This window comes from Wolffia australiana, chromosome 18, assembly GCF_029677425.1.
Source record: "Wolffia australiana isolate 7733 chromosome 18, ASM2967742v1".
Classification (NCBI taxonomy): Eukaryota; Viridiplantae; Streptophyta; class Magnoliopsida; order Alismatales; family Araceae; genus Wolffia; species Wolffia australiana.
The window spans coordinates 11,087,552-11,110,865 of NC_135852.1; the positions used below are offsets into that span (position 1 = coordinate 11,087,552).

Sequence of the window (23,314 nt, forward strand, 5' to 3'; positions counted from 1 at the left end):
AAACCGAAATCTAGAGAGAGAAACAAATCAAATTAACCTAGAGAGAGAAAGTGAAGAAATTGGGGAAAGCCCCAATTTCGACCCTAAATTAAAAATGTAATGAAGCAGAAATGTCCTAAAATGATTAAGAATTAATTATCAAAAGTCAGATCTCGAATCCAAATCAAAAAGAAGTGCTGATGCATTCAAAACATGAATCTAGGGCATGTACATTTCGCCCATGCCAAGGCGTTTTCGAATCGTTCTAGAAGATGATCAAATACAATTCAGAAACTTACAAATTTGATAAAGAGATCCAGATCTGACGACTTCCAGAATGCCTCCTGTGTCCTTCCTGGCCAATTGCTTGGGGAGAGCCTCCAAAAGTGAATTTCGCCTTTTTTTCTGACCTCTATTTAAAGATCCAACCGTCCAGATTGTAGAGGAGGAAAAGACGAACCTGCCCTCAAAATTTCAGCCCAATCGGAGTTGTAGATCTCAAGATATCGCAGTTTTAGTGAGATCAAATGTGGGCCGTTGGATCTCTTTTATTTTCTCTAAAAAATCGGAATTTCCTATTGGTTGGGCTTGATTTTCTCACTTTCCGTGTTTCGGGACACGTGCACCCTCATTGTCCGCGTCGGCCGCACTTTTTCGCTGCTTTTTAAGAAAACAGAAAAGGACAAAATAGTGCTTTTTTCGCTTGGTTAGAAGAGAGAGAGAGAAAAAGAAAAAAAATCATTGTTTTAAATAAACGCCAATGATCGGCGTCGCTTTTCTCTCTCTCTCTCTTTTAATCACTCTATTTGACTTTTCCTATCTCTCTCCTCTCTTCTCTCCTTTCTTATTTAATTAATATATCCCTTCATTCGCCCGAATTTCGGGCGAATGACGTGGATATTCATTTTAAATGCATTTAAAATAAAAAATAAATAATCAATATATTATTTAATTAAATAAAAATCATTTCTTGCCTAAATAATGGTCAGAAAAATTCAGAAAAATTCATAAAAATATGGGGAAAATTCAGAAAAATCAGGAGATGATTTACTGACCTTAAACCAAGCAAATAAAATCATGTAAAAATATTTCTTCACTGAAACAATGTCAAATTCCATGTAAAAAATGATAAAAATATGAAATAATAGAAAAACGACATGTTAACTGATTTCAATGTATTTTATCATGATAACATGCAAATATGACCATTAAAACACATAAATAGAATGTATAATTCAGTAATTAAGTATATTAATTTGCATGTTATCACTAGGGCCGTCCAGGCAACCCACGGCTGCCCAGGCAGCCCCGCAACTGTCCAGGCCACCAATGTTCGTCATAGGCACCCACGGCCGCCGACTAGAGGCCGCCGCAGGTGCCCACAATCACCGACCCGAGGCCGCTGCCCCCGCGGCCGATCTTTGGCCGTTGTGCCTCGTGGCCAACCAGAAGTTGTCGCCCCGCCACCTCTCAGAAGCCACCTTCCAAGCCGCCGAATGGAGGCCACCGCCCCACGACTAACTTGAGGCTGCCCTTCGCGAGACCGCCCCTCGGCCATCCTGCAGCCACTCTCTCGATCGTCGGAGCCAACCTTGTCGCCGCCCCACAGTCTCCCTTTGGACGCCCATGCGTCTGTCCCCGTGGCCGCGCCGAGGCCCCCCATGCAGGCGCCCGTCGGTTGCCTCCCTCAGCCGCCCCGTAGCCACCCTTGCAGTCGCCTCTTTGGCCTCCCCTCAACTGCCCCGCATTCGTCCCTCACCCACCTCCGCGACCGCTCCTTGGCCACCCCCAGCAACCAGTCTTGGCTTACCGTGTTGCCCGTCGCACATCCATGCCTTAATGCCTCCACGCCCTACAGTCAAGCCTATAGATCCAGAATGCAGACAGGACAAAGTTTTTGTCCTGTGATGAAAAATTCATCCCGTCCAGGTGCACTGACAAATTACTGGATGGAATTACGGCCGAAGGATGACCGGACGGAACGTATTTTGTCCCATAAGATGATAAATTTGTCCGTACGGAATACTCAGATGGTGGACAAACGAAAGGTGGACAATTTTTGAATTTAATAATTTGATAAGACTCCAATAGAAATATTTTTTACATTTGAAATTTTTGAAAAATTGAAATTAAATCCATTATTGACTAACAATAAAATATCTTTCACACATAAATTTATAATCTTTCACTACTAACAATATTGTAGTAGTTAATTGTGATATTTGATTACTTTACCAGATAAGTAGCCTAAATTTTGATTTTCATATACCTTTTATGCTTTAATTAATTTCACAAAGAATGGAATAAATCTTTCGGGTGATGTGAAGGTTTTCTTATTTAAAGCCCACCAAACTGTAAAATGCCTATTTCGCAAAAATTCATTTGATTGTTACATACTAGGAATTTGAATTTAAAATTCATTACTTAAATTCCTTACGAATGTAGATAATTCATTATTTTATTCCCAACTAGATCAATCTTATGAAAAAGTTTCTTAAAATGTCTATTACAAATGAAAAGATGGGTATTCCATGGAATTTCATTGCTTAAATATGCCAGAGGGTGTACATACTTGATCAGTTTTGGGAACTACTCTTATCTCAATCTTACAATGAGATGAGCAATAGAAAATTTCATATATTTGTTATGACCACCCTTCGAGATGTCCATTGGAGTTAAAAGGATAACACACGAACTAAAATGGAAAAGAAATTAAGAGTAGGCCTAGACATGGGCATGTGGCATTCATCAGTCACAGCAAAGGTGAACCAGAAAGTAGGGAGTGTTTTTTCAGAATCTGAGACAGAATATTGATGCAGAGTTCGTGCAGCCGTCCATCCAACTCACTCAAAATAACCTTCACTTTTGGTGTAGAGTGATGGTGTTGAGATGGTCGTCTCACCTCTCGCACTTTTACTCCGTACACACTGAAATCAAATCAAAGTCGTAAGGAAACAATGTAAAAAATGCTATTGAAAAAAATGTTATCGAATGTGATTGACACTGAGATGAAATGAAATTTCAAACTTGATGAAATGGAAACGGATCCACAATAACCTGAAAATGAAGCTTTTTCCTATTGAATAAGATGTACTGCTTAAGAGACGTGTGATATTCATAGAAAAACAAAAGACGAATGAGCTAAATTGATATTTTGTGACATCATCATCAAAAAGAACCGATTATAGATGTGTACTCTGAGTGGATTGAATCAAGGACCCAAGAAGTTGCAATTGATAGACGAAAAGGGATCCCTGGTTCAAGATGAGCTCCAGAGAAAAACCAAAAATTTCAAACCTGATGAAAATAAAAAATAATTCACAATAATCGGAAGCAGAACTGTTTCGGTAAACACTGAGTTGCAGGGGAAGAAGATGACAACTCATTCAAAAACACATTCAAATAGCATGACACTGAGATAGGTAGATATATACACAGTGAGATTGTTAGCTCAACACTGAGATACATCAACAGTGAGATAGATAGGTGGACAGTAAGATAGATAGAAAGACAGTGAGATAATAAATAGAGAGAGAGAGAGAGTTCCACAGTGAGATAAATAGATAGATAGATGGACAGATACAGAAAGATAGATGCATAGACCGATTAGAGAAATAGAGAAATAGTGAGATAAATAGATATTCAAAATTAGCATAGGATCTACACATTTTACTCTAAGATACATAGATATTGAGATATATAGATATATAGGTCACCTGTGAGATTGATAGATTAGATACATAGATAGACAGATAGGTAAACAATGAGATAGATAGATAGATAGATAGATAGATAGATAGATAGATAGATAGATAGATAGATAGATAGATAGATAGATAGATAGATAGATAGATAGATAGATAGATAGATAGATAGATAGACAGATAGGGAGCGAGAGAGTTCCGCAGCGAGATAAATAGATTGATAGATTGATAGATACAAAGAGATAGATACGTAGACTGATTAGAGAAATTGAGATAGATGGGGGATTTTCCAGAAGTCAAAATTAGCATAGGAACCGCAAAGTTTACTCTAAGATGCATAGATATTGAGATAGATAGATATATAGTGAGAAGATACGCAGTGAGAAAGATAAATCTGATCGCACATACCTCGAGATCAGGGAAGCTGTCTTCGATTATTCAAATGGGCACGGAGGGCCACCGCCCTGGTTGTTCGGGGGGCACGATCGTACTGCGCCAGGGGGGAGGTTGTTGGGAAGGCCTTCATATTCCAATTTTGAAGAAAGCAGCTGCCAGCTAGGGCGTGTTGGTTCTTTCAAAAGGGACTATGAAATATAATTTTTATTTAAAACTTCATTTTCGTCCGGGACGAGGGACAGGACAATTTTTATCCTGGACAGGACGAAAAACCTTACAGGAAGTATTGGATGGGATGGTTATTTATTTTCCAGACAAAAAAATCCCGTCCTTCGTCTCAGGGAAAATTCTGGACGTCTGACGGGACAAAATGCATCATGTCCCATCCATCATCCCCGTTCGGGACGATCCATATCTATAGTCACGCCCATTGCTACCCTAGTGCCGCAACCACTACAGCACCCATTGTTACGCCTGTCGCTACGCCTACCTGTGACTCATCGCACCTACTTGCTGGACGCCTTCGACGACTGTCGAATCAGACCTTGCCTGTGCCTATCACTACTGTTACACTCATCAGCTCCCTCTCGACATTACATTATTTCTTCCAGTGCCTCTGAACTTTTTCTCCACCGTCGGGGTTAGATAGTAATAGATAGGATTCACATTTCGAGGATTAGGATTTCAATTGGTACGTTCTTGGTTTGGTCCTTCGAGGGTGTGTTCATTAACAATAGCTGTCGAGCTCGCACCGTCAGCCTTCAACCCGACGTTCGGATCATCGGGAGCCTAGTGGCATTTCCAGGTCTTGCTTACAATAGCCTAGTGGACGCTGGTGTACGTCGATGCCGGATTTGTACTTCTCTGTGATTTTTATCGTTGCGTCATTACTTGCATTACATTTATGTTAGTCGTATCCACTACATAACATGATTGTCATCGCCCTCCCTATGGTGTAACACAAGCTGTTCGATCCCGGCAACCATCGTGTTACATCATATTGCCAGAATTCCAATATTACATGCTCACACCAAACATTTGGAAATTTATTTTCACTTTGTTCATGAACGCGTTGCCACCAAGACACGTCATGTAATGTTTACATCCAGCAAGAATCAACCTGCAGACATCCACACCAAGATTCTGCCCAAGAACCCATTTCCACAACTTAGATCCTAGGTCGATGTGATCCCCCTCATGAGATTGTCTGGGTTTTTTAAAGCTGATAAAGATGTCGCTGACTTGGAGCCGACATAGCATACTTCATTTCCAACAATCAATACAATTTACTGTCTCGACTGAAATCAACCCAATGGTTCAGATTGATTTCTCTCCACAATATTCAGATACCCTTATCCACTATATGCATCCCACTCACAAAATGAGGGTTACCATAATATACACATTGTGATGCTTTGGCTCCTTCTTCCTCTATTCAATACTGATGGCGAGGACACTAACACATCACCGTCGAACGCGTCGCCACCGTCAACCGGAGTCAACACGCCTGCTACGGACCCAACGGCGAAGTCAATCGAAGTCAACCGGCCACGGTCAACCGAAGTCAACACCAAAGTCAACACGCCGCAGCCGTCGACAAGCACGTCTCCACCCACGCACGTCCCTACGCGCGTCATGACACGACGCCAGAGGCAGATCCACAACTGCCCTTTGGCGTGACACGGCGCACGTCTTTACTTTCTCGTCTCTAATTTCTCTTCATTTTCTCTTTCCTCCAAGGCCTATATATAGGCCATTGTTTTCAAGAAACATTAGGCAGTCATTATTCAAGAATTGAGTTTTTGTTTAACTCTTCTTGGAGGACTGTCCAGCCTCCCTATCTTCCCTCAACCCTAGCACCGCCGTTGTCGTCGTTGCTGCCGCCACATTGCGTCACCGGCCTTCCACCTCTTCCCCTCCCACTCTCTCTCTCTCTCTTCCCCCAGCCTCGCAGCCACCCACACACGCGGCGCGCCGACTGCCTGTCCGCGCCGTGCACGCGGCCACCTGCACGCGCCCTGCGCAAACCGCCTGCCCGCGCCGCGCATGCAGCCGCCCACACACACCGCGCGCCGTCCGCCTGCCCGCGTCGCGCACGCAGCCGCCCGCGCATGCCGCGCGCCAATTGCCTGTCGCGCCGCGCACGCGACCGCCCGCACACGCCGCACACCAGCCACCAACGTCGTCGAGGTCGTCCAACGGTTCGTCGTCGACGCCGTCCAACGCTTCGAGCCGCGCGCGCTGCTCCGCGCTCTCCATGCGCTCCGCGCACCCTACGCGCGCTTCGTACGCGCGGGTATTCGCCTACGCCTGACTCTGCGACAACGACATCTACTCTCAACCAGGTCCGTTCAACGCCCGGAACGCCCAGAATCTTCCTCGTCTAGTGGGCCGCTCAACGCTCGGATACGCCCAGCGTTGTCACAATCGAAATTTCCAGCATCCTCTTCGCGCACTACAGTGTCGAGGTACGCCTGAACTCTTTGGTGTCGAAAGTGTTCTCCGTCCAGTGTTTTCTCGAGAAGTTTCCACCGCCGTCAGAGTTAGATTTGGTTTGGATTTCCACTTCTTCTCTCTCTTTCTCGAAAGTTTCTTCGCAACGCGAATTTGGGTATTGATTTCGGTGCTTAGGCATCGTTGCGGTGGGGGAAGACAGTACTCCCACCCTCGATAAGGGTCGGAGCTGCACCACCAGATTTTCATCGGTTTTAAAGTCCAAATCCGACTGTGTGATTTATGTGGCTGTTTTATCCCTCGTAGTTTGGCCCGTCAACCCAATTGTCCATTCCTTCGTCGTCCACTCCCTAGTCGATCACTCTGTAGTCGTCCTACGTCAAATACTGTCTAGTTCTTAGTCTCATATGCCCTCCAAATACTCTAGCGATCTTCTCAAAAGGAAGGTAGAGATAGAGAGACAGTGGTAGTGATAGAGCTAGAGAAGAGAGCAGCAGATATAGAGCCATAGAGAGAGAAAGAACAAGAGAGGGAATGGTAGAGAAAGAGTCATAGAGAGAGAGAGTAAGAGAGGGAATGGTAGAGATAGAGCCAAAGAGAGAGAAAGAGAAAGAGAGGGAATGGTAGAGATAGAGCCATAGAGAGAGCGGTTTAGAAAGAGCCAGATAGAGTTAGAAAGTGTGTGAGAGAGAGAGGGAGCAGTAGAGAATGAGCCAGACAGAGAGAGAAATGAGATAGAGAAAGAGCAAGAAAGAGATGAAGGTAAAGATAGAGCTAGAGAGATGCAGTAGATATAGAATCAGAGAGACAAAAAGCAGTCGAGAGAGAAAAAGAGAAAGAAAGAGAGGATGGTGGAGATAGAGCCAGAGAGAAAAAAGAGCAAGAAAGATAGGAAGGTAGGGATAGAACAGCAAATAGAGAGAAAGACTGAGAGAGAGAGAGAAGTAGATATGGAATTTGAGAGAGATATATCGGTAGGGATAGAGCAAGAGAGAGAGATAGCGATAGAGATTGAGCCAGAGAGAGAAAGAGTGATGGAGAGAGAGCGTAGTAAAGATAGATTCAGAGAGAGAGAGAGGGATAGAGAGAGAAAGCAGTGTAGTTAGATTCAGATAGAGAGAGAGAAAATAAGAGGCAATACGATAGAGATAGATTCAGAGAGACAGAGAGAGAGTGATAGAGATAGATTCGGAGGAGAGAAAGAACGAGAGAGAATGTGGTAGAGATAGAATAAGAGAGAGAGAGAGAGAGAAAGCGTGAGAGTGAGCGCGGTAGAGATAGAATAAGAGAGAGAGAGAGAGAGAGAGAGAGAGAAAGAGTGCAGTAGAGATAGAAAGAGAGAGAGAGTGTGAGTACAGTAGAGATAGAATAAGAGAGAGAGTGCAGTAGAGATAGAATAAGAGAGAGAGAGAGAGAGTGCAGTAGAGATAGAATAAGAGAGAGAGTGTGTGTGTGTGAGTGCAATAGAGATAGAATAAGAGAGAGAGAGAGAGAGAGAGAGTGCAGTAGAGATAGAATAAGAGAGAGAGTGCAGTAGAGATAGAATAAGAGAGAGAGTGTGTAAGTGCAGTAGAGATAGAATAATAGAGAGAGAGAGAGATTGTGAGTGAGAGTGAGCGCGATAGAGATAGAATAAGAGTGTATGTGTGTATGTGTGTGTGAATGAGTGCATTAGAGAGAATAAGCGAGAGAGTTTGTGTGTGAATGAGTTCAGTAGAGAGAATAAGCGAGAGAGAGAGAGAGAGAGTGAGTGCAGTAGAGATAGAACAAGAAAGAGAGTGTGTGTGTGTGTGTGAGTGAGTGCAGTAGAGATAGAATGAGAGAGAGAAAGAGTGAGAGTGAGCGCAGTAGAGATAGAATAAGAGAGAGAGAGAGTGCAGTAGAGATAGAATGAGATAGAGAGAGAGAGAAAGAGAGAGAGTGAGCGCAGTATAGATAGAATAAGAGAGAGTGAACGCAATAGAAATAGAATATGAGGGAGAGAGAGAGAGACCACGGTGGGCATAGTAGAGATAGAATAAGAGAGAGAGAGAGAGAGAGAGAGAGCATGGTACAGAAAGAGTACGAGTTACAGAGAAAGAGAGAGAGAGAGAGAGAGAGAGAGCATGGTACAGATTGAGTAAGAGTGACAGAGATAGAGTAAGAGGGAGAGAGATGTAGAGATAGAGTAAGAGAGAGAGAGAGCTGTAGAGATAGAGTAAGAGAGAGACAGAGAGCAATGGATATAGAGTTAAAGAGAGAGAGAGAGAGAGAGAGAGAGAGAAAGGGTCGTAGAGATAGAGTCAGAGAGAGTGAGTATAGTAGAGATGGAGTCTCATAGCACCAAATTAGATCAATAAAATTATGATTTTATTCTATGTTTAGACTTGCACTAGCATTATTCAACATTTAAGGATAAAATGATAATTTATGAGTTATTTCCTAAGCTCTATTTTTTATATATGTTATTGGTTTTTAAGTCTGACCCCAGTTGACTCCTTAGAGTCAAGTGAATTTCTCTCATCTTCTTGGAGTCTTATTTGAAAAACAGGACTTGGCAAAATATAACAATGAATTTGAGATACAAATGGGAGAAAAGTAAAAACCTAAGCCATCTGATAGATAATAATAGGCGGCCCAGTACACAACAATCTCAGTCTAGGAGCCCATTCAAACTTCCTTAATGGCTGGGTCAACTAAAGGCAAGAATTGTGGAACAATCCCATGACTTGAATTTGAAAGGCCTTCTTTCAAATATGGGAAGGAGGGAATCTGGTTCCAAGCTGGTATCAAGAAATCCTAGCCCTCCAAACCTTTGGAATTAAGTCCAATGGCTAGGAGAGTTAGGGAACTTTTATTTATCATCTTCTTCCCTCTCTTTGTATCTCATATTGGATTTCTGCTCTAAACTTGTTGTTGTTGGCCTATTGCATCATATTTATTTAATCCATTCTAGTTCTATAATAGGGTGGGAGAGAGACTTCAAGGATGATCAAGATTCTTGGAGAAAGCGCACCACTTGGCACTAGGGGAAGTGATAACAAGGTTTGTGTAATCTATTGAATGTTTGATTTGACTTTTATCACGTCCTCTCTATATAAGATTTTCAATGAATAACTTAGACTTCAAACTTTCCAAAGCATTCAACACTGAAAAACTCCTCCTGTGGAAAAAGTTACAGCATTTCAGTCTACTACTCGCCTGGTGGAGCACCACTGCCTACCAATTGCGGTCGAAGGTTCACTTTAATGTCAAATATTATTTCTTGCTTAAAAAGTCCCAAAAATTCCTAAAAATCACATTTAATTATCATAACTTATCTAAAAATAAATAAATATGTATTTCACTTATTTAATATAGTTTTGACTACTTTTCCATCATTTAGTAGATTTGCTCTTTAGAAAATACTTTAAATTTCACAAAAATATAAATTATTTTAAAATATATTTGAATTGCATTTTAATCTCTCATGACTTGATCCTTGAAGATTCAACCCTTAATTATCAAATTCTAAGTAAGGAAAATTTTATAAATATTTTTGCATAAAATTGAGCCTTAAAACAACTTATTTAACCGAAATTCTTCTTTATTAAAGCCAAAACAAGAGAGGTAGAGATAGTTTTCGCCAGTCACAAGCCTGATATCTAGATGAATGCTGAACTGGATATCAGAATGGGATATTCGATATCTTTCTTTAGTGATATTTTAATTCTGAATGACGATGTCAACAATTGATTGCTGCCGATGTCTGATACTGATATTAGCCCTGATAACAACATCTGTCTTTGTGACAAGGGTTGGATGGATATATCATAAATGGGTGTCAGATATTAGTTTTTTGTATATCCAACATATAAAAAGGAAAAAAAACAGAACCACGCGTTTGTGTTGCTAGATGTCACACGATTGAATCTGTAGCTACGAACAATGCTCAGATTTAATGTATCTGCTTCAATGCTTCTGTAGAATTTCTGGGCAGCTCTTTAGAAACCACCCCAGTTTTATCTGGACATCGTCTATCAGTTTTTATGATATCATATATCACACGGCCAAACACTAAGTGAGAGTGTATAAAATATAATTTTACAAAATATAATAATACTATAGTAATTGTCGTTCGGTTTTGGGTACAGTCTAACGAACTAACAGGACTGGAAGTTCAGACAGACAGTTTCTTTAGGACGATGACGGATAATGAACTTGGACAGAATAGATGATGGTCTTTCCAAGATCTGTTAGTAACTATTCGATCGAGGGTCGATCAGAATCCTAATTCACTAAAAAAATAGATCTACGCAGATGGTCTTATCGATCGGAAATCAGCTAGTCTCAGATCGGATAGATCAGCAGGAATATGAAATCTAAAGTTACCACTGGCTGAGTTAATTTAAAATATTTCTTTTTTTGACCCGGGCTGGATTGTTTTATTTTATATGATAGGTGGTCTCGTGGATCCTTTAAAGGAGACGGGCATTTGGGGCCTCCGGCTGGAGCCCAGTTGCCAGATTGGCTCTTATTGGTCTGAAGACGACCCGCGAACTACCTCATCGCTTGATCCGGAAACCCCACTTCGGCTTTAAAAAATAAAAGAAATCAGAACGGAATTAATATACGTCGTTGATATGGGTCTCGCCGTTGCTGCATTTAACGATCATCTCATTAATAATAGCTACTTGAAAGGCGGCTTCGGGCTTCTTCCCAACAATCCACCAGGAGATAAAACCCCTCTCTCACCTATATATTAATCCATGCTTTCTAATCGTCGTTTTCGAACATCATAAATCTATCAAATTATCTATTCTTCCGTTTTATCTATCAATAAAAGGACGGAAGCACGTGTAAATTTAGCCGGGTTCTTGCCAAGCGGAGCTGTCGGCGACGACGACTGCCATATCACAAATCGCTTAGCTCAGATTCTCCTCGTGGCTGAGATTTTGCGGCGGTGTCCTCTACTCATTTTTCCTTTCCAGGGTAAGCAAGAGAGAGAAAGAACCAGACCACACATCCATCGCTATATCTATCTCTCTCTCTAACCAGGAAAGCTACGTTGCATGCAGTAAGCCAGTAAGATAGAGAGGGAGATAATTCGTCGCGTTGTTGCCATGAACGGAAATATATGTTGTGTCAGTCAGGCCACTTCCTTCTCATCCCCTCCTTCCGTCGGGCAACCGACGCCAAGTTGAAAAAAAACAAACGAAAGCTACCCAGAAGAGCGTGTTCTAGACTCTCGACTCCCTGCACCTCTCTCTTTCCTTCTATCGGAAAACCCATCTGTACATCTCTCTCTCTTTCTCTGTGTTGGCGACGATGAAGAAGGTCTCCGCTTTGCTGACAATGGAGATTCTTCTGCTGCCGCTGCTCTTCATCGCGCTGCTCCACCTCGCCGCCGCGCCGTCCGACTCTCGTACGCCGTCTTCCTTTTCATCTCTTCTTCCTCCGACTGTCGGACTAACTCGCTGAAAACGTCGACAAGGGAAGCTGCAGCTCCCGCCATGGCTCACTTCCTTGCACCTCTGGCCCGCTGCCCGCGAGCTCGACCGCGCCAAGTCCGCCATGGCAGAGCTCCTCCCAGGTCTCACAAGTCACAATTCTGATGAATCGATCATGATGGTAGTGATAGCGATGATGATGGTGGTGGTGGGTGGGTGGTGCAGGAGAGAGTCGGGCGGCGCTGGAGGAGAACGGGGTGGCCTGCGTGGCTGAGCCGGAGTCGGAGTATTGCGTGACGACGGGCGCGGTCCGAGTCGCGGCCGGGCCGGCGCGGTCGGCCACGGTGTATTTGTCGGGCGGGCAGCGGCTCGCCGGGGGGGCGCGCGACGTGAGGCCGTACCCGCGGAGGTACGACGCGCGGGCCATGCGGCGGACCGCGCCGGTGCACGTCGTGGCGGGGGAGGGGGGGGCGCCGCCGTGCGAGGTCACGCACGGGGCGCCGGCGGTGGTGTTCTCGACGGGCGGCTACGCGGGGAACTTCTTCCACGACGTGAGCGAGGAGCTGGTGCCGCTGTTCCTGACGGCGGGCCGGCTGCGGTGGGCCCGGCTCGTGGTCACCGACTACGAGCCGTTCTGGCCGGCCAAGTACCGGCGGGTGCTGGAGCGGCTCGCCGGGGGGGGCCTGGGGGCGGCGCTGGTGGTGGCGTCGTCGCCGTCGCACCCGCCGGCCCGGCGGGTGGTCCACTGCTTTCCGGCGGCCGTGGTCGGGCTCAAGTTCCACGGGCACCTGGCGTGCAACGCCTCCGCCGAGCCGGGCGGCGCCACCATCGGGGAGTTCCGCCGCTTCCTCTGGGCCGCGCTGGGGGTCAAGCACGCGCTGGCGGCGGCGCGGGAGGAGCCGCCGCTGCTGGTGCTGATCTCGCGGAAGGGGTCGAGGGAGCTGCTGAACGAGGCGGCGGTGGCGGCGGCGGCGGAGGAGGCGGGGTTCCGGGTGGAGGTGGCGCAGGGGCGCGAGCTGGAGGGGTTCGCGGGGACGGTGGCGCGGGCTGCGGTGCTGGCGGGGGTGCACGGCGCGGGACTGACCAACTTGGTGTTCCTGCGGGAGGGCGCGGTGGTGCTGCAGGTGGTGCCGTGGGGGCTGGACTGGGCGGCGGAGACGTACTTCGGGCGGCCGGCGGAGGCCATGGGTCTGCAGTACCTGCAGTACAAGGTAACGGCGGAGGAGAGCACGCTGTCGGAGACGTACCCCAAGGGACACCCCGTGCTGGCCGACCCGTGGGGCGTCAACCGCCGCGGGTACAACGTAAGCCAGCCCATCTTCACCCAGGGCCAGAAGCTCCGGCTCGACATTGCGCGCTTCAGTGGAGTCCTCCGCGAGGCCCGCCGCCGGGCCGGAGCCGCCGGGCACGGCCTGCTGGCTCCGCCGCCCTGACCCGGGAAGAGGGAGAAACTTGTTAATATAATGGACGGGACTGACTAGTGTGTGGTGGCCTGGCTCAGCCGGCGGCGTCCGGTCGGAGAGGAAGACGGATGTCGAGCTGGTCTAAAGCGGGAGAGCCGTTGAGGATGAGACCGTGCTCGTTGGCGAGGTGGAGGAGGCAGATGAACGAGAGGTGCGGCGAGACGTCATTGGCGGCGCCGCCTTCCCCCGCCGCCGCCGAGAAGCGGTTCAGTACCTGCCGGAACGAGACGACCGCCTCCTCCGCCACCTCCTCCGCCGCCTGCGCGATGCAGAAAATTAGACGAAATAATTAAAGAAAAAACAAAACTCGCAGTTTACCAAAATGTACCCGTCCAAGATGGTATGTTTCTCTCTAAGCATGGGTCTATCTCTCTCCCTCTCGAATGATAGGAAGGGACAGATATGATATGAGTGAAAACTCAAAATGTGTGTCTGAGCTCACGGACCAATCCAAGATGGTATGTTTCTCTCTAAGCATGGGTCTATCTCTCTCTCTAGAATGATTGGAGGGGACAGATGATATGAGTGAAAACTCAAAATGTGGGTCTGAGCTTACGGACCCATCCAAGATGGTCTCTTTCTAAGCTAATGGGCCGATCTCGCTCAATAGAATGTTCACGGCCCCATCCAACATTCAACCTTTCTGAGCTCATGGGCTCAAATTTCTCTCTAGAATGATTGGAAGGAATACAGATGATATGAGTGAAAATTCAAAATGTAGGTCTGAGCTCACGGCCCAATCCAACATCCAACATGTTCTCTTTCTGACTAAGCTCATGGGCCTATCCCTCTTATCTCTTGCTATCTAGAATGATTGGACGGAATAGAGATTATATAAGTGAAAACTCACCGTGTCCGCTGGACCGTTGGATTCGACTATGATGGACCACAGCGTCTGCTTCAGCGCGTGCACGTCCACCTGTTTGGACGACTTGTCGTACTGCACCTCAATTTTCTTCACCTGCGAAAAACTGTTTCAAAAGCGAGCTTTGTTTCTAGCTAAACTGGATGATACTAGGAACAATGCGAGGAAGATATGCTAAAATATATCGGTAAAAACATAATATAGGATGCGAAGGGGAGTGAAATTCAACAAACCAGACGCGGCTTTGAAACAAGGCTCCCAGGGCCTTCTTGGTCACTATGGCCATTTTCGTCCTGGGCCTCGTTATCATCATAACCATGGTAGCCATCAGCGACACTCTCGTTATCCCAAGATGCCCCAGATTCAAACGGCTGACTCCGCTGCATCGTTTCAGCTTTACAAGAAATACAGAAATTAGAGTCACTGGAAAAATATGCCAAAAAATGGAAAGAAAAAACTAGGTCAGCGAAAAAAGTCTTAAATACGTAATCAACTTACAAGAAAACTTCCTCTGTCTTTTCCCGAGGCACTGGATGCATAAAAGATTGGATTTGGTTATAGAAATATGGTAAATATCCTAATATAGACGGGTTAAAGAACTAATTGTTTCCAGACTTACGAGGAGGTCAGGACGAAGTAACAGCTTGACGAGGTTTTGTGCAAGATAGTGGCAATCTTCTGGCAATGTAGTACTACACGGCACTCTGTTACGAGGAAGCATTATCGACCTTCGACTTTTAGGAGGATCAAAGATATCCGAAATTTCCTCGTCGAGTGCCGCCGTGAAAGTGATATCACACGCCTCTTGTTTTTTCTTCCTTGCTTTGCTCTTAATTACCGAAGATTCCAAGTCGGAAGCAGGAATATCGTCCGGAGCTACAGAATTAGGCCTGAGGTTAATGACAGAAGAAGAAGACGAGATTGGCCTACGATGGATTGCATCATACCTTTAATCTTTCGGTACCTCCAATGTTCGGGCCCGGCCCATGCATTGGTTTTCGGCCCAAATCCAAGACCAAGGGCTAAAAACCCAGAGATATCATCGAAACTAGACTCCGTATCCTGCTCAAGTTTGGTGTAGGTGTTGCTTACCTGATAGAAAAAAAAAGGTAGATGATAGATAGACAACGAACGTCTCACAACCTTGTGCATAAGAGAAAATTAAATGGTTCGTTTGTACCTCGGGGTCGCCATGAAAATTCTCAGTCATGTACGATGGACATTCATCCACGATACTCCCATTTTCGTCGTGATCAAAACCACAAGGTTCATAGTCACCGACTAAATTTCCCTCGAACATATTTTCCTCAACTTGTGTCCTATCCGGGTTAGTCTCAAAGGAAGTTCCATCGCCATCAAGGCAACTTTCATTGGTCCCTGCAGACTGATCTTGATCCTCTGATCTCTGGGTCGCTTGACTGGTATCTGTGGGCCATCGATTATTATCATCAAGGAGGCCAACGATTTCCCTTAGGGTTGGAGAAATCTCCTTCTTTGCGTCTAGTGACGCCATCATCTCCGTAATGTGATCTATAGAATGAGATGTGAAAAAATCACAAAGCCACACTAGATTTGAGTAGAAGACAAAGTGCATTACGAAGAAATATACACACCTCTGACAAATGAAAGGTCAATACAGTCCAGGGCATCACCGTCGCACTTCTGGGACATTATGTTTGAAGGCGTCTCCAAAGAATCAAAAAGTACTTCACAGACGCCATAGATACCGAGACTATTTAACAACAGACCTTTAGCTCCACCCTCATCAATCTTTGCAGATGTTTGATGGTATAAAGGATCGACAGTGAAGGCCACTGGAATTTCAAAGAGCTCATCAGTAGTTTCACAAAGCAGGAAAAATCTTTCCTATAAAAAAAAGTTCAACTTCAAGAAGTTTACCATCAAACTTCTTAACGTTAAGAGCATCAAACGAAGATTCCAACGTCGATAACGGAGACACCTGCAAACGTTTGGATGAATTGACGAGAACGCACATTATGAGGATTCAAGGAGATTTCCGGAGTTCAACAAACAAAACCGCACCTTTCTGTCTGCTTCTTTCTTTTGGAAACCTTCCTGACTATCAGCCGCGACGTCACCTTCCGCAGAGTTTTCTGCACATAATTTTGGCAAAAATTTTAGTTGCTAACAGAAAACTTATTACAAGGCCAACAAATAAAAACCAATTAAATGTAACATAGATTTTAACTATGGTATATGAGAGGGGCAAGATGATGGAGGGGAGAGAGAAAAGCACTGGGCGACAGGAAGGACCTAGCTGCCCTAGAAGACATCTAGAGAAATGACGTTTTAAACGTCATTCTATTGCATATAATTAAATAGGGGCATGGATTAGGAACTATTAAGGTGATCTCTCTCCCGAAACTCGTGAAAGATGTTGATGGTATATTGACTGTGTCACAGTAATTGACAAGGTATTAAACCAAAAAAATTGGGCCTTGTTAGGAGAAAAATAGCTCGCTGTTTTTTTAAGATGATGCACTTGCAGTTTTGGCAATGGACCAATGGAGCAGACCAAGTTATTTTACGATAGACTTGTTCACCGGTCCAGGAGAGTAGTATTCATGTGGTGGCTGCATGAATATCTCTTCTTCCAGATTTCATACTGATTCAGAACCCACCCTGAGATGCTGCTGTCGCAATCAATCTCCAAACAGAGTTAAGTTTCGCCACTAGAGCAAATGTCTTTGTGTAGTCAATATCATATGACTGACCATACCCTCTGGCCAAAACTCTTGCTTTATACCTCTCACTGAGCCATCAAAGTTGAACTTGGTGTTGCATACCCACTTGCACCCTACAATCTTTCTGCCAGGTGGAAGTGAAACTAAGTTCCAGATTTCATTCTTGAAGAGAGCTTCCATCTCTGCATCCATGGTTAACTTCCTATTAGGGTCCTTATAGCTTCTACCTCAGTGTGTGGCACCATTACCTCATCGAACTTGGCAAGGCAAGGGTGAAATTCACGGTTGATCTTCTTGTAGCTGACTATATTGAACATAGGATATCTAGGTTGCTGAGTGCAGGACTTGTCCTGTTTTTTCAGTCAGCCGGCCAACTCAGGTCTTCAACGCTCAGAAGTGCTCCTTCTGGGTGTTCCAACTCAGTCTCTTCTGTCACTGATTCAGGTACTCTACCAGAGATAACAGTTGTTCAGGTTCATCAGGTCGGGCATCCTGGTTGTCAGAGCCTATTGTCTGCTTAAGATCTCCCATCGAATTAACAGCCGTTCCTTCCTATGAAAGTCCCCTTCGGTGGATACTCTCTCTGCTTTGTAGTGAGTTGTCGTGAACGGTGTCTGCTGATACAGCATAAATCATCAGATGTTCACTAAAGGTCACATCAGCAGAAAGGGACCTGGCAGATGGCATCTATAGCCTTTTTGAGTTGAGTAAACCTCAAAAACACATCTCTCTGCCCTCAGATTGAGTTTGCTACTTGGACTGTGTACATGGGCAAATGTTACACCTCCAAATATTCTCAGATGAAACTATTCTTCTGTGTCCTGTCTGGGTAGAAGGAGAATATTAATTCCATCCAATTTTAAAACTCGAGTTCTCTTGAAGGGCGTCAGTTGATTAGATAAGCAGCCAAGAGGAGAGGTTCGGCCCATAAGTATTGAGGCACCTGTGCACGAATACGCAAGGTTCTTGTAGTATCAGCCACACACCCTATCTTCCTCTCTGCAACCTGATTTTCCGTGGGATGTTCATGCACAATGACTCGTGAATTATGACCTGATCAGAGAAAAACTGTCAGCTCTTAATTAAAATTTCTCTAGAATTATTTGACTGGAACCTCTTAATGACAACTCCATATCGAGTCCTCCACAGTGGCAGAGTTCCCAAATGATAATTAGTACCTCTGGTTTATTCTCGAACAAGTGCACCCTCATACTTCTGGTACAATCAGCTCCTCGCACTTGCAGCCCCAAATGATGCTCTCTTACGCTTCCCAAATGACATGTCACAGACAAATTTAAAATATTCGAAATGTTTGATGAAAACTTTAGCCACTACGAGGGATGACCAAGTCATACATGCATCAGCTTTAGTCGCCACAGCCCCTCGGCCGCATCTTCCCTTGCCGTCATCATCATGTCCCCTGTACCATCATCCAGCTGGAGGAGGCTATTCTTATTTTTAATTGATCCAATCTTCATGTTTAGTACCTTATCAAACACAAAACATCAATCAAATCTCAGAATAACTGAACAATTAATGTCTTCGACTAATTTGAGGGGAATCAATTGTATCCTTAGATGAGGCACTTGGAGGACATCCCTCAGAAGTCTCAACTGCTTGATATATGCCATATTGATGCCTGCCACTCGGAAAATTTGCCCTCCAGCAGTAATAACTTTTATTTGGCTGTCACAACATGAATCTGGATAAAAATTTGAACACATAGTTGCGCCTAAGTCAATAATCCAGCTTGTTCTCAGAACGATGAAAAACAAAGGCAATATGATAATCACCTGATCTGGTCATGGAGGCAGATCCAACCAATGACTTGAGTCTTTAAAGTTCCTCCATGAGGCTGCGGATCCATCTGAGGCTGTCTCTTTTAATTCTGAACCTCTTGATACCTTGGACAGTTTGGGATCTCTGAGGTATCTATGATATGTCTTAACCATAAGTCCAGTTCCACCATCACCTTTGGTCAAATCAGATACCAGACCCATTTTCTCTTCTTCTTCTCTCACAAGTCTACTAGCTTATTCTAGGTTAGCAACTTTTCCTCAGTTTGCTATCTGACTTCGCATGCACTCATATTCAATAATCAGGGTCATCAAGAATTTGTAGAGTCGATCTTTCTTCATATACTGCCATATGTCTGAGTCAAGGTTCTTGATAGAAAATTCTTATACTCGCTGCCGAGCATGCTCCCCAGGAACGAAGCTCGAATTAGGGCATTATCTTGCTTCCATGACTTGTACCTGCACTGTTTGGTTCAACAGTGGAAAAAAATGGTTTGACAGACCTCTTCTGTCAAGGATGATATCTACATATTGCTCCCAATCCAGGGTATTCAACCCATCATACTTGAGGGTTCAGGGACACAAGGAAAGATAAGTTGTATCATCCTCTCATGGTCTTAGAGTGATCCTGGATCACTAGAGCTCACCTACGTCATCTCCCTGGCCACCTTTGAAACCCAGGGGGCCTAGCCTTGTACATAAGAAAATGCTTCATTAATCAATTATTACTGTTTCACTGGTTTGAGACCAGTGAGATACAAAATGTGCTCGGCTCACATGAATGTGCTCGGCTCACTATGCCAGTGAGTCACTTGCACTGGCGGATAAGTGGACCTCTTATGTATGAGGCCTACATTTACATAAAATAGGGTAGCTACTGACAGGTTCTCCAGCTCCTGGGCAGTGATGGCGCCGAAGATGGAGGGGTCCTTAGCCACAGAATATATCTGGGCACTGGTGGTCTCTGCAGTGTTCTTCAGCATAAAGAGGCTCTACCATCACTTTGGTACAACCCTCTCGGATCATATTTGAACTTCAGTGGAAGAGAATATCAGAAGAGAATATCATATTTTCAGAAGGCTGAGACAGGAAATATCAGGAGGTAGTGCAAGAGATCAGATTAACTTCAAGATACCCAGAAGATAGGCCAGGAATAGATAGAGATCAAGATATACGTTAGGTCTGAAAAGACTGTTTGCTATCTCTATAAGACGGACGTTACAAAAACTTTTTTTTTGAAAACAACGTTACAACAACTAAAAGGGAAAGAAATGAAAGAACAAAAAATGATAAGGATGTCTTAGTGTTGGTTCAGAGATTGCAACATCGACTCCTTGATCACTTCTTGACTTTTACCACTCTGTTGTAGGCATGGTGATTCCCACCATTTCATTCGAATATCGGGCACCAAATTAGTTGAAATGTGGCACTGCCCAACCTCCTTTTCCTCTTTTTCTGGACAACTCCTTTGGGGTCACATAGCTATTCCAGAAAAAGCGGAAGAAACTACGAAATATGCGAGCTGGAGAAAGGTTTAAAGATAGAGAGATCGATGCACTTAAGAAAAACGAACTATGGGGATTGTACCAACAATAGATGGATAATTCTCTGTGAATGTGTGTACATTGTCCTATACAACTCAGACCAATCTCTCGAGAAGTAAAGGCAAGGTATGAAACTAAAGGACATACATTCATATAATATAACTTTGTGCATTATTGGACCCCATGAAACATTACGCACACTCAACCTTGTGATATCTGACTATATACAGATTATCATAACTGGCTCATTAAGGTCCCACATCGCTAGACTCATTTAAGACTTCATTCTTTAGAGTTATTCACATTTCATTTTTGTATGACTGGCTCAGGCAGCGAAGGGCTGGGGAGGGATGCATGTTAACACGACTCAATTTTCAATTTGGCAACTTTTGATCTAACCCGCGAATTTTAAACACACATTCAATCTACATAAGCCCAGATGCATCAATGTTGATATCCAATCCATGACCATTTTGGGATAGAATCAATTATAAGGAGCAGTAATATCTGCGCATAATTGCATTGATCGACCACACGGTTGAGCAGAAAATTTGACCAAAAAATACAACAAGAATAGTCATTCAGATTAGTCATACTTTAAAACAAGAGGTTTACATACGACAAGAAAGGGAATATCCATGATTTATCCTGACGAAAAAAAAGATTCTTACGGGCACCAAATTAACCAGAATGAAATTTCTTCAGGGCGACTAAAAGTCAAGTCAGCATGATCGTCAATTAAAAACAAAGATTTCAAACTGACGGGCATGAGCGAGCTGATATAAATCCAAAGGAAATGTCTGACCTTTGTCATCGCCTTTCCCCGCACGGTTGATACCACCGAGTACCTTGTATGCCTCTGAGTGCACTGAATCAACTCTCATTGAATATATCTTCACTCCAGCTTCCAGTGTGCAGCTTGCCTTCGTCAAATAGGAAAACCATAATAAGGCAACTATAAATATGTAACATTAAAATTTCGAAGTCTCAAGATGACTCGACGACAAGTACCTTCTGAAAGTTGGTCTCCGCATCATCGTCTGATTCAACCATGATGATCTCGCTGAGGTGATCAATTAGGTTTAATTCCCACGTGTTCTTCTGATTTATTTTCTGCAGATAATTAAAAATGCAACGAAATGATCAAAGCAAGGGACTGTAGGAGACATGCGAGAAGAGCGCGCCAAAGAGAACAGACGACACAAGGGGAAACGAGACAAAGAGGCAGAAGAGGCGGGGGCAGCCATGAGATTATGGAAGAGGAAAAGGTGATCCAATTCAATTCTCTTGACGCCTAAAAAATCATTTGGGAAGCCACTGGGTTTAGGAGGAGACGAAATAAAAAGCTAAGGCTGATTTTGGGGGGTTCACCATAGTACTAGAAATTTAAAGTTCAAAAGGAATGGTAATAAATTAAGCACAACCAACTGTAGGAAAGGATTTCATCATGATCCAAGAAAGAATCGAAATCCAGCGAGATTCCATGTAAACATACAATTAATAAAAGGTCACGCCAAACCTCCGAAAAAGAAAAAACGGCAAGAGTTGGATCTGAAATAGAGGAAAAAGGTTCCGACAAAGACATCATAATCCGGAGACAAAAACAACAGCGGTCGCGCTGATAGGCTCGTTCTGGTGACAAATTTTGATTTCAAAGATTATAAAAACAAACATCGAAGAAGGAAGAACAACAACAAAAATCGAGAGATTTGAGCAGCAGAGCCTAATTCCAGAGCCTAAAACGAGAAATAAAGGAATAAAGCAAAGAAATAGGGCTGACTCGACGGAAAACCACTCACATTCTCGCTGGCAAGCTTGATACAGTTACGGAAAAGCTCCGTGATCTGCTCCTTCCCCAGAACGTCCGACTTCATGTTAGAGTCGACGATTTGAGCGGCGGGGGCGACCGGATTGCGCCTAATGGCAGCGGCGCGGGCTGCCCGCGCCTGCGCGCGCTCCAGTTGATCGTCGTTGGAGCCCAAAACGTGAAGTGCAGTCTGATGCACACCTCCCGACGCCCCCACCGGCGATTTGAGCATCCGAGCTACTGCTGCTGCCCTCCTCGGCGACACCAGTTCATCCTCGCCGAAAACCCCCGCCATACCTCCTCCTTGACACGACCGAGATCGTGCAACCTCTCTCTATATCTCTCTTCTCTCTCTCTCCCCCTATCTCTCTCTCTCTATCTCTCTCTAGATGTTTCGCGCGACAGGTAGCTGCTAAAGCCTCTCCCGCTCGGAGGTCAATTTGAATTTGGCAGTATCTCGCCGAACGCCCCTCCATAAATATAAAATTGCAAATCGAGGACACTCTGGGTTGGTTGAGTAATGTTCGCCAGATCCTATTTTGGATGATACCATGGGGATGGATGTTCCACCCATAGATCAGGGACGCGGACGGGACGGTTTTTTCGTCCCCGGACGAAAAAATCCTCCCATCCGAGGGCATAGACGAATTCTGGGACGAAAATTGACCTGGACGGTGGTGGACGGACAAAAGCTGGACGAATTATTAATTAAATTTTTTGATAAAATTCCCAAAAAGTTATATGGCTTTCCAAGAAAATGTGGAAAATTCAATATTTAATCCCTCATTGATTAGGAATAAAATATATTTTTATACATGCCGTTATCATCTTATTATAGTAATTAATTGTGATAAATGAGTACTTTAACAGATAATTAGGGTAAAATCTGATTTTCATATCCCATTTATCCATTGATTAATTTATCCCAAAATGCAATAAGATTCTTGAGAGTTGTACAAATTTCGTAATTTAATCCCCAGCATTATAAAATTATTTTTATTACAATGGTGTCTTTTCCAAGTTAATTATTGAAATCTTTAAACTTAATTCTTAAAAATTCAATAGATTGCAGTTAAATTTCGTTATTTAAATTCCAGATAAATGTAGATATTTCATTATTTAATCCCCAAGTTTGTCAATCTTAGAAATAGTGTTTGAAGAAGTCATTTCCAATTTTGAAAGATGGGTATTCT

The 23,314-nt window shown here is 44.2% G+C and overlaps 2 protein-coding genes across 3 annotated transcripts; one reads left to right on the forward strand and one right to left on the reverse strand.

The window, feature by feature from the left end:
• Positions 1-11,576: 11,576 nt before the first annotated feature.
• Positions 11,577-13,878, forward strand: LOC144714950 (xylan glycosyltransferase MUCI21-like). Of its 2 annotated transcripts, none has more exons than XM_078589764.1 (3): positions 11,577-11,916; positions 11,986-12,084; positions 12,167-13,878. In XM_078589764.1, exons 1-3 carry the CDS (start codon positions 11,820-11,822, stop codon positions 13,372-13,374), a joined length of 1,404 nt encoding a protein of 467 aa, XP_078445890.1. In that variant the 5' UTR covers positions 11,577-11,819; the 3' UTR covers positions 13,375-13,878. The 2 variants fall into 2 exon arrangements, with proteins under 2 accessions (XP_078445890.1, XP_078445891.1); XM_078589765.1 differs by having other exon boundaries at positions 11,579-11,916; positions 11,991-12,084.
• Positions 13,385-22,522, reverse strand: EMB2795 (condensin complex subunit). The gene is made up of 13 exons (XM_078589763.1): positions 22,114-22,522; positions 21,326-21,427; positions 21,120-21,237; positions 16,313-16,383; positions 16,169-16,229; positions 15,883-16,083; positions 15,450-15,799; positions 15,217-15,361; positions 14,889-15,145; positions 14,768-14,798; positions 14,503-14,663; positions 14,255-14,365; positions 13,385-13,663 (listed from the first exon to the last, which is right to left on the reverse strand). The coding sequence occupies exons 1-13, from the start codon at positions 22,414-22,416 to the stop codon at positions 13,439-13,441; spliced, it is 2,136 nt and encodes a 711-aa protein (XP_078445889.1). The 5' UTR covers positions 22,417-22,522; the 3' UTR covers positions 13,385-13,438.
• Between the last annotated feature and the right edge of the window lie 792 nt (positions 22,523-23,314).

Bases quoted from the DNA above. Each gene is read 5' to 3' on its own strand.
- LOC144714950 (XM_078589764.1), top strand. From the start codon at position 11,820: ATGAAGAAGGTCTCCGCTTTGCTGACAATGGAGATTCTTCTGCTGCCG. The intron at 11,917-11,985 runs GTACGCCGTCTT...AACGTCGACAAG, and splicing joins CGCCGCGCCGTCCGACTCTC to GGAAGCTGCAGCTCCCGCCA. The intron at 12,085-12,166 runs GTCTCACAAGTC...TGGGTGGTGCAG, and splicing joins CATGGCAGAGCTCCTCCCAG to GAGAGAGTCGGGCGGCGCTG.
- EMB2795 (XM_078589763.1), bottom strand. From the start codon at position 22,416: ATGGCGGGGGTTTTCGGCGAGGATGAACTGGTGTCGCCGAGGAGGGCA. The intron at 21,428-22,113 runs GTGAGTGGTTTT...AATTATCTGCAG, and splicing joins TCAAGCTTGCCAGCGAGAAT to AAAATAAATCAGAAGAACAC. The intron at 16,084-16,168 runs GTAAACTTCTTG...TTGAAATTCCAG, and splicing joins TAACGTTAAGAAGTTTGATG to TGGCCTTCACTGTCGATCCT.